Source organism: Herpailurus yagouaroundi, unplaced genomic scaffold (assembly GCF_014898765.1).
Source record: "Herpailurus yagouaroundi ecotype Mexico unplaced genomic scaffold, PumYag 186, whole genome shotgun sequence".
Taxonomy (NCBI): domain Eukaryota; kingdom Metazoa; phylum Chordata; class Mammalia; order Carnivora; family Felidae; genus Herpailurus; species Herpailurus yagouaroundi.
The window spans coordinates 48,125,480-48,135,320 of NW_024412417.1; the positions used below are offsets into that span (position 1 = coordinate 48,125,480).

Genomic DNA, 9,841 nt, shown 5'->3' on the forward strand with positions numbered 1-9,841 from the left:
GGAGGGAGGTCCACCACTGAGCATGCATCATGTCCCTGCTCCGGGGCCAGGAGGAAGGTAGAACGGCCACCCAAGGGGCTTGCTGAGGCGCCCAGGTCCTGGGGGAAGGGTGGGTGCAGGGCCCGAGGGAGCTCGCATGGGGAGACACGCCCTGAGCCCTTCCTTGGAGAAACCTGGACCCAGGGAATAGGTGCCCCACCTCCGGCTGGGGTCACAGGGTGGTCCCCCCCAGCACCGGGCAGTCCCAGCCAGAGATCCCCCTGGCTGCATACCAGCTCCAGGGGACTGTCACGGGCTGCATGGTGAGGACCCGGCAAGACCCAAACAAGGGTCCGAGACCACAGCTGCCTTTTCTGCCAGTGACCTAAGGCGAGCGGACACCCCACTTTCATCTGCAACAGGTGATGGCAGCTTCTCCAGACCACGCGGCCCACACGGCGGACAGAGGTTTGGGGGCAAAGTGGCAGGGTGAGGCCTGGCTTCTGGGAAAGCCTTGGCAACTCTCAGGTCTGTCCCTGAGGCCGCCGGGAGAACTAGGCTCTTCCCGCCAGCTGCATCCCTGCCCCCGCAGCCCTGCGTGGCCGCCAAACCCCTCACCCTCACCCTCACCCACCACAGCAGCCCCTCCTCTGTGCGGTCCGGGGCGTCCTGCACAAGGCCCCAGGCTTGTGAAGCAGGGGAGGGAGAGGAGGGCAGAATACCGTCATCCTGAGCAGGTGAGGCACAGGGCCCTCCCACCCAAGCGGCTTCTGGGAGGTGACACCACCACCCACCCACCTGCCCACCCACCCATGGCTTTTCCTTGGCACACGACAGCAAACATTTGCAAGTGGCTGGCAGGGACCCCATGACCTGTGGCCACTTTGAAGCCCCCTGGCCCAGGGCACGGGTGCGAGTGGGCTGGGAAATACCCACTCTATACAAGCCACACTCCAGGCGCACACCAAGCCTGCCGCCTCAGGGTGGCCCAAGTCACGGCCTTGGGCCCGGTGTGGACAGAGACAAGCCGAGCTGGCCCAGACACCCAGACCCTGCAACAGAGCAGGGGCCAACGTGAGCCGTGTGCGCTGTGACCACCACAAGCTGGAACCACCAATTGCCACAATTACATGGGTGGTAAATCGGAACCCGTTCTTGAGGTCTATGGGAGGTTTTCTTCTCTCTGCTTTCTCCACTGTTTGGACGCCCTGAGACGGATCAAGCAGGGTCTCTGTGCAGCTAAAATGGGGCAGACCCCACCAATCCTCAGCAAATGAAGCTCCCCTGGGCCCCTCCTCAAGTGTCACTTCCTGATACTCCAGCTGCCAACAGACTCATCCCCAGAAGAAAAGTGGAGGAAGGGAGGCGAGAGGCAGAGAGGTGGGGAGCACAGAAAGGGGGGGGGGGGTCACACGGTGCCCCCAAGGGGCCACCTGGCCCACCCCCCCCCACCAAAGTCTGACTCGGGGTGAACCGGGCAGGAGGGTTGGAGGGCAGGGGAGCCCGGGAGGGGAGGCCGAGGGAAAGGCAGAGGGGAGGCAGCAGGAGGAGGAGTCGGGCAAGATCTTCATAATGCTCAGTCCCCAAGGCCCAAGGCACCAGCGGCCACACGGCTGCTGAACAATGCAGTTTTGAATTCAATTAAAGCGATTATCTGTTGTGCCAAATAAATTGTGTACAGCATATAGCCTGCGGCACTTACACCTCCGGGCTCATTATTCCCTAACTGTTTCCTCCTGTTTATGCGCTCTCAAATTAAATTGCTGATAATATGCGCCAAAATAAAAAATGAGCACACCTTGTCCCAAGAAAATTGATTCTCCCTTTTCCTGAACTGGCGATTGCCAGGTTTTATATACTCTGTTCCTGGTGATCATTAGTAATTCAATTTTCTTTTTATTAGCCCCCTTATCTGCTGAGCAATATAGTGGCAGAGCTGACCTCTTTCGCACGGGTAAATGTTTAAAATCTTTTCCCTGATTAATTTTGCCAGTTAAGAAAAAGAGGAGAAATGGCCCGGCTCTTAGCCATCACAATGAATAAAGCTTAATGTTGATTGTGATGGAATTTCTAATGCCAGGGAAATTGATTGAACGCGGCAATTACACTGCAATAGTAACTCAAGGGAGATGGGATCGCTTTCTCCTGGCCGTAGCCTTTTGGTTATTTAAAACAATCCAATTTGCAAGGATAATTATGTATTAGTGTTTTATCTGCCACTTGAAATGAACAGGGGAGTTTCGATACTGGCCTAGCATTAGCAGGTTATTGCTGCAAATTACTTGATATCTGCTTTCTTTCACATAAAGAGGAAATTAGGCAATCAATTACCAGAAAAAGGTGGACGGAGGAATAAGAGGGGCAAGGACGCCCTCTGCTGGCCACCAGGCCGTTGGGCAGGGCTGAAGAAGGGACCTTGGTGGGGGCGGGCAGCTTCAGGAAGCCTGACCCTTGTCCTCACTCCGTCCCCGCACTCCCCCGCACTCGGCAGGAGCCCACAGGGGCTCAGGTACCTCCCCTACACTGCTCCAAGGAAGTCTGGACCTGAGCCAATGGTCTGTGTGGGGAAACGGGGAAGGGAACCCTCAAAGCGGCCTGTCCACCACAGGAAGGCACGGCCGGAGGGCTCCGAGCCCGAGCCCAGGGTCTGCACTCCAAACGCCCACGGCCATAAATGGAAACTTGTGTGTGAGGCAGCTCACGGTTGGCCTGGGGACAGGCAGGTGCAGCAGGGGAAGGAGGGACACAAGAGAGGGAAGCCTGTGGACCTTGCAGAAGAAGGTGCTTGGGGGAGCCACCCACTGACTCCCTGGTAGTCTTCCAACCAGGGGAATGCTCGTCCCCACTCCTGGTCCCACCACAACCTCCTGGGCCAGCCTCCAGGTCGCAGGGTGGCATGTCTGGAGCCACGTGCCCAGCGTTTTAGGCCCGTGCACCAGCATCTTCCCTGAGCTTCCTGCCCACTTCTGAGAATGAGGACCCCACTCCTTGACCTGGCCACAGGCTCTTCCTGGCTCACTGCCCCTCCAGGCCTGCCGGACACTCCTGGGGCCCCCAACACAGCCACCTCGCATCCCCGAGCATCTTCATGCAGGTCCCATGGAGGTCCCATGTCACCGCCCCCTGCCTTACGGAGGCCTGCCCCGCCCGCCCATCATCGGGTCCCGCCTTCCCTCTGGCCTCGGCCCCTCCCACCCTCAGGGAAGCCGGCCACTCGGGACCCCTCTCTGCTCCGGCAGGCAGCACGGCAGAGCTCATTCCCACCCGTGCCTGTCACCTGCGGACGGGCACAGCATTTTCGCCTGTCTTCTCCTCACGCCGGTCTGTTTGGATGTCCCCTCCTCAGAGACGCCAACCGCTTGGCTAAAGCTGACCACCCAGCCACCCCAACAGCTCTCCACCGCCTTATCCCACGTTTCCCTTTCCTCTGAGCGCTTGTACCACCTGAGAGGAGCTTTTCAGCTAGTTTACGACACCCGGTGGCTGTCTGTCTTCACGACAACGGTGCGGCTCCAGCACGTCAGGGCCCACGGGAGCCAGCACGCTGCCCTGCACAGAGGCCCTCGATGCATGCTCGCCGGATGGTTGGGGTGATGGTGAGGCATAAGCGGGGAGACGCAGGACGGTGGAAGACACATGAATGGAGGATGGCTGGCTGGAGGACGGATGGGGGATGGAGGGCAGACGGGGGGGATAAGAGGGTGCGCGGATAAACGGATAAACAGGTTGGTGGATGTTTGATGAATAGCGGATGGAAGGTGGATGGATGGATAGGCGGATGGACGAATGGACAGACAGATAGTTGGATGGATGGGGAGAGGATGGAGGGAGGGGGTGGATAAGTGGATGAGTGAGCAGAAGCTTCTCCAAGCCCCCCCCCCCCCCCCCCGCACTTTCCTGCCAGGGCAGTGGGGAGCCAGGGTTCTCCTCTAACTACAAACTTATCCGTTCGCCCCCTAGTGGAGAGAAGCGTAAAGGCAGGGACTGTGTCAGCCCCCTCCCCCCAACCCCATCTTGCCCAAAGCCTTTCTCCTCCTCTCACACAGCACTACACACCCCCACCAGCAGGAGGCAACCTCCACGTCCTCAGGCGACACCCGCTAAAGCTCTAGGTCCAGACAGAGAACGGTCATCCCAGGCCCCATAAGCAAGGTACGCAAGCATGTGGGCCTGAGCCTGTGGGCACCGCTCCAGGGTGACACACAGACCCTCCCCGCCCATAAACCCGCAGATCCAGCACCCCCGTCAGCCCCTCACTCCTCCAGGCCATTGTCCACCTGGCAGCCACAGTTGAGTGTCCTAGAACATACCGGCCTGGGTCGCTATGTGAGGGTGCCAGCTCCAGGCCACGGCCCCAGGACGCGGCCTATGTGGCCAGTGTCCTTCTCTCCCCAGAGGCCCCTCAGCCAGCAGCTCCGGTAGCAGGCCCACTGCCCGCCGGTCCATCCAGTCCGCGCCCACGGCAGCCCCCGCCCCAGCCCCCAGCCGCACAGAGTCCTCCTGCTGGGAGCAGGGAAGGGCACACGGCACACCTGACCACCTGCCTGGCAGGAAGGCTCAGCTTTGTTTGGCGGGCTCCAGAGTCGTCCGCCCCCTGCCCCGCCCAGCAAAGGGGGGTGACGCCCGGCGGATGCTCACCGGCGTTCCGGGAACCCAGCTCTGCAGAGCACTCTGGCCCCCAAGAAGGCAGGGCAGGAAGCAGGGAGCTCCCAGGCCAGCCAGAGGCAGAAACCCCAGCTTGGGTGCCGGCGGGTCTGAGAGCAGCAGGCCAGGGCGGCCCTTCCGGAGGGGCAGATCTGGGGACCAGATCACACTGTCTGCTCGCTCTCCGACCCGCTGAGGAAGGGGAGCTTGCACACGGAGGACCCAGAAAGCCGGGACCAGCTGGGCCCACTTGGGTCACAGTCAGCCACCAGCAACCAGAGCCACAGTCCCCGATTCCCCTCAGCCTCCGTTCAGAGCAAGAATCTGGAATAGCCGTGGCCACTCAACACACTGCCGCCTGTGACGGGGACATCCTTCCCCAAGGTGCCTCACACCACATCCCTGGTACTCAAGTTTCACTGAAATATCACCATCTTGAGGCCCCTGGCCCAGCCACCCAATCTCCACTTGCCCCGACCCACTCTCCTTGTGGCAAGTCACTACGGAAACGTCTTGGTGCCCGTGGGCTAGGAGGCAGGCGGCAGGGGAGTGGAAGGGACCGCCCTGCCCCATGCCTCCGAGACCCCCAGCACCCGGAGCAGGACGCAAAGGGGCCTGTGGACACAGCCAGCCCTGAGCAGCGTCCCGGTGTGACGGCTCATCTGTGGGGACAGACGTCCATCCGGACCTCCCCTCCACTCCGGCCCGAGCCACCCGCCGCCCCCCAGGCTGAGCGTCCTCGGGACGGGGAAGGTGGCTCGTAACAGGCGAGCGGAGCCGGCGCAGCTGCAGGAGATGCACCCCCTCCCCCCGGGCCTACCTTCCTTGGTGGGGGGGGTGGGCCCGGCCAGGAGGCAGGGAGCACAGCCGGTGCCTGGTGACTTGCGCCAGGCCCTTGTTGGGGTTCTTCTTCAGGACGGGGCTGCTCTTCCCCCGGGGGGCCTGCCTCCGCCGCAGGCTCAGCTGGCTCTTGGCGGTGGCGGCAGGCGGGGCGCCATTCTTCTTGTCGCAGGGAAGGCTGCAGAGACAAAGAGCAGGCAGCTCCCGATGGGCTCCCCCAGCAGGGCGGCTCTCCCCATCTACCCCTGCCCATCCAGACCCCAGCACCGTGGAATCACCCCGGAGGTCCCAGCCTGCCCGCCTTCTCAGCAGCGGCCCGTGCGCTCCTCCCCCACTTCAGAGCCCGGAGCCGGGGCAGAGGGAGAGCGGCTCCCAACCCTTGACCCCCCACCCGGTGTATCTGCACCAGGTCCCCTCGGTGTCCCTAGGCCGGATGAACTCTCCAGTGGGGCTGGGGGCTGGGGGCAGCGCTAAGGAGCCACCGCAGGGGAGGGGCCGCCACCAGCTGCCCCCAGCCACCTCTGCAGGAGAGGCTACTGCTCACAGCTCCCCTGTCCACATCAGCCGAGACAGGACGGCCACCGTCCAGAAAAGGCAGGGGACTTTTTAACTGTCTGGGAGAGCAGGGCCAAGGACCAAGGTCAGACAGCAGGAAGGACCTCCAAAGGGGACTCACAGTGAGAGTGACTCTGCCCTTGCAGTCACCAGCTGCCGTGATGAAGTCCGAACCCCAGACCAAACCTGAGCCACAACGCCATTTTTTAGCCTCTGCACGATCCTTGCAGGTGGAGGGCCAGGGAAACGACCCGTATTCAGTGAAACAGTGACTCCCCTGGTCACCTGGCTGCCAAGGAGGCAGACTTCCCGGTGCGCCCTGGGTTTGCGCAGCTAGTGCGCAGCTGGGTATAAAGCATCATCCGCAAACCCAGTGGACCCGGAACAGAAGCTGCCCCAGCAGCCTCTGGTCTGTCACTAACAGGAGATGGGAGGGCTCCCCGTCGTCACTGGCTGAGCCCCAGTTTACCCCAGTAACCCCAGCCTCATTTGCACTGGGTACAGTAACACCGCCAGCCACGCTCGGCTGGACCCGTAGCCGGTGATGCTTCATTTCCTCCTCCCACGGCCCCGCAGGTGAGCCCTCCCACACGCTCCACATGCCCAGCAGGGAGCTGCCAGGCCCAGGCCTGCCCCCCTGCCTGCCCAGACAGGACCCTGGGGTGCTGGCAGGGGCACCTACCTAGCGCCGCCCCGCCTCCGGATGATCTTGGTGCGGCTCTTCACTTTGTAAGCCGAGAGTGGGGTCTCACTGAAGAGGGGCTTCAAGCCGCTGGGTCCCACTGCCGGTCTGTCCCCTGGGGGGAGCCTAGATGGGAGCTGGGAGACATGGTCCTTGCGGCCAGCTTCCGACTGCCAACGAAAGGAGGAGGATGAGGAGGCCGAGGGGCTGGACGCCTTCCACTTGTATTTGCTGGGGGAGGCCCCGAGCGTGGAGGACGCGGACGACCTCCTGGGCTTGGCATCCGGATCAGCTCTGAGCTGTGGCTTCTCCCCCTGTGCTGCTGTGCCAAAGGGGGCCCTGCACACGGTCTCCGAGGCTGCTCTGGGACCGAGGGCCCTGCGAGTGGCCCGGGGGCTCTTGGCTGAAGCAGCCACCCACTTGTAGTTGTTCTTCCGGAACTTGCTGGTTCGACAGGACACGAGCAGTGAGGCCTCCCGGGCCTGCCTGGGTCCAGAAGCTGCTCTGGCTGGGCCTGCCACCGAGCCGGAGGAAGCCGGCTGATCTGGGTGGCCAGCATTCACTCTCCCATCTCCAAGGTGCTGGGCGACACAGCTGGCCACAGAGTGTGAGCCCACCTTCCGGCCCGGAGCCGCGCCACTGCGCTGGGGCAGGGTGGGGGACGGGAAGCGTGCCTTGGCCGCAACCGCACTCTCGCTGACAGTCCGCCGGGGCTCAGAGGGGCTGTCACTCACGCTGCTCACAGACTTTACCACCCGAGGCTTGCCAGGCTCCTTCTGGCAGACCAGAAGGGGGTCCTCTGTACTGCAGCTCCCCTTGGCTCTTCCCGGCCCTGAGGGTTGCTGCTGCCCACCAGGGGGCTCGCCCTCGCCCTCCTGAGGCCTGTGGTGGCTCCAGGAGGGGTCCTCACCTCCTTCCAAGGAATCCCGAGAGACCCCTGCAGCGCTAGCTGAGCCCGGTTTTGATGGTGGCTTGATTTTGATAACCATGTTCTGATCTGGACTCAGCTGGACCTGCCTCTCCAGGACATACTGCGCGGGGTCAGGACCCCGGCTGCCCCCAGCCCTGAGAGGTGGCTGTGCGGCACAGTCACCGGGCGGGTCTGAGGCTCCTGGGGGCCGGTTCACCAGGGAGTATTTCTTGCGCCATGCAGGCCCATGGCTCAGGGAGAAGCCCCTCCGGCCGGGACGAGGGTAGCTGGCACCGAAGGCCCTGCTGCTGTTGTAAGCAGGTGGCTGCCAGCGGGCAGCGGCCGACGTGCCCGGGGCAGGGGCGTTGCCATGGAGGTTTTTGTAGTCATCGATCAGACCTGAGAAGGCAGAATCACAGGCTCAATTAACCAGAGGCTGACAGTAAACTCAGCCAGCAGCCCAGTCCCCCGGAGGCGCGTCAGCCGACAAGACACCCCACAGACCCCACCTCCCTCGTGAGCCCCCGCCTGGCCCCAGGACAGTTCAGCCCGAATTCCCTCCGCCCATCTTTCCCATGAGCCTTTCCCATCAGTCTGCTTCCATCCTAGTCGCTTACACTGAAAACACACCCCTGTGGCTTCATGTTCCTAATCTTTCGGGAGTATTATACCGGGTCCACAATGCTTTGAGGTGAAACGTCACTTGATATGAAGAGACCAGCAAGGCCCCATGCTCTAATGCCTCAACAAGGGGGCCGGTCAGCCACGGAGGCCCTCTGGCTTGCCCACGGATGGAAAGGAGGCAGGAGTACCCCTTAATAATCCCCCCTGCCTGGCGCACGGGACAATGAGCGTAAGACAAGTGACACAGGGGTCGGCACTCCACAGTTGATGGGAATGTCACACCGTCCTCCTCTAAGGGGAGAAGAGGCCTGATTGTCTGGAGGCCCAACAGTGGATCGCGGTCCCGGGGCAGGAGGGGTACAGGTTCAGCTGGAACACCCCAGGGAGTTAGGCCTCAACCAGCAAACCAGTAGCTAAGTCCTCTGTTACAACGCTGCCCACCACAAGTCCCGTCCCCAGACCCAAGAAAAGCCATGTCCAGACCTGGTGACACTCCAGGACAGCTGTGACAGGACCAGCCCGCCTGGACTCTCCCCCATACACATTTTCCAAATCCTTAAGTCTTCTCTTCATGGGAAAACTTTAAATGCGGAAATTTTTCGGAACAGAAACCTCAACTTGGGTGTAAAAATTGAAAAGATGGGAAACTGAGGCCTGGCGAGTGGGGGCCTTGGACTATCAAGAGGACTGTGACTGTGTGGAGGGAAGAAGCCAAGACGAGGCGTCCAGGGGCTTTCCCACGCGGCACCAGGTCAAGCTCTCCACCCTACTGTGTGGCACCGAGAGCGACAGGGCGCCGAGGAAGTGCCCGCCCGTGGGGGTTGCGGGGGGGGGGGTGCCTCCCGCCGGTTACTAAGCGACGGCCCCGCCGCCACCCGCTGCAGCGCCTGAAGGACACGCACTACCCGTCCGGAGAAACGGGCAAGGGGCTGACCCCGGCCGGCCCGGATGCCCTTCCGGGTTCCCCACCGCCTCCCCGACCCTACCCACGCCCCCACCCGACCCGACCTGGCCGTCCAGACGGAGGGCGCGGAGCGACGCCCTTCGGGGAGGCGGGCAGCGGCCCGCCGTGAGGTAAGGAAGGGTAAAGAAAGGGACGCGCGACCCGGGCCCGGCCCGGCCCGGCCCGACCCGACCCACCCTGCAGGAGACGGATCTGTCGCCGTAATTGCTCCTTTTCCTCCATCTCCGGAGTCCGCGACGCCCAGCCGGGCCCCCGAGACGTCATCGCCGCGCGACTGTTTCCCCGCCGGCGGGGCGGGGCCCACGGAAGCTCCGAGCCTGCGCACTGCAGCTAGGCCAGGGCGTTGGCCGGGCTGGGAGGAACGCGCCGTCGTCCTGGCAACGCCGGCGGAAAGCCGGGGTCACGCACGCACAGGGCAAGGGGCGGGGCGACGTCAGCGCGGCGCGCCGGCCGGGGGCGCGAACGCACGGGACCGGAGACGGCCGAAGGCGGGTGGTTTGGGACCTGGTGCGGCGGCAGCTGGCTCCGGTGCTACGGCCTCTCGTTCCCTGCGGGACCAGGCGAGGAGCCGAAGTCCGGACCCCTCTTCGGCCGCAGCGCAGCTCCTTCTCCGCGTAGAATTACGCTGTGGAGGCTCTGCGGG

At 62.9% G+C, this 9,841-nt stretch overlaps 1 protein-coding gene across 1 annotated transcript in view; it reads right to left on the reverse strand.

Annotated features, from left to right (window-relative positions):
* Nucleotides 1-9,503, reverse strand: part of ZC3H3 (zinc finger CCCH-type containing 3) — a 91,633-nt gene extending 82,130 nt beyond the window's left edge. The window contains 4 exon segments of the mRNA XM_040494635.1: nucleotides 5,444-5,459; nucleotides 5,461-5,641; nucleotides 6,701-8,009; nucleotides 9,375-9,503. Of these exon segments, the coding sequence (XP_040350569.1) occupies nucleotides 5,444-5,459; nucleotides 5,461-5,641; nucleotides 6,701-8,009; nucleotides 9,375-9,462 (1,594 nt within the window). The 5' untranslated portion in view covers nucleotides 9,463-9,503.
* Between the last annotated feature and the right edge of the window lie 338 nt (nucleotides 9,504-9,841).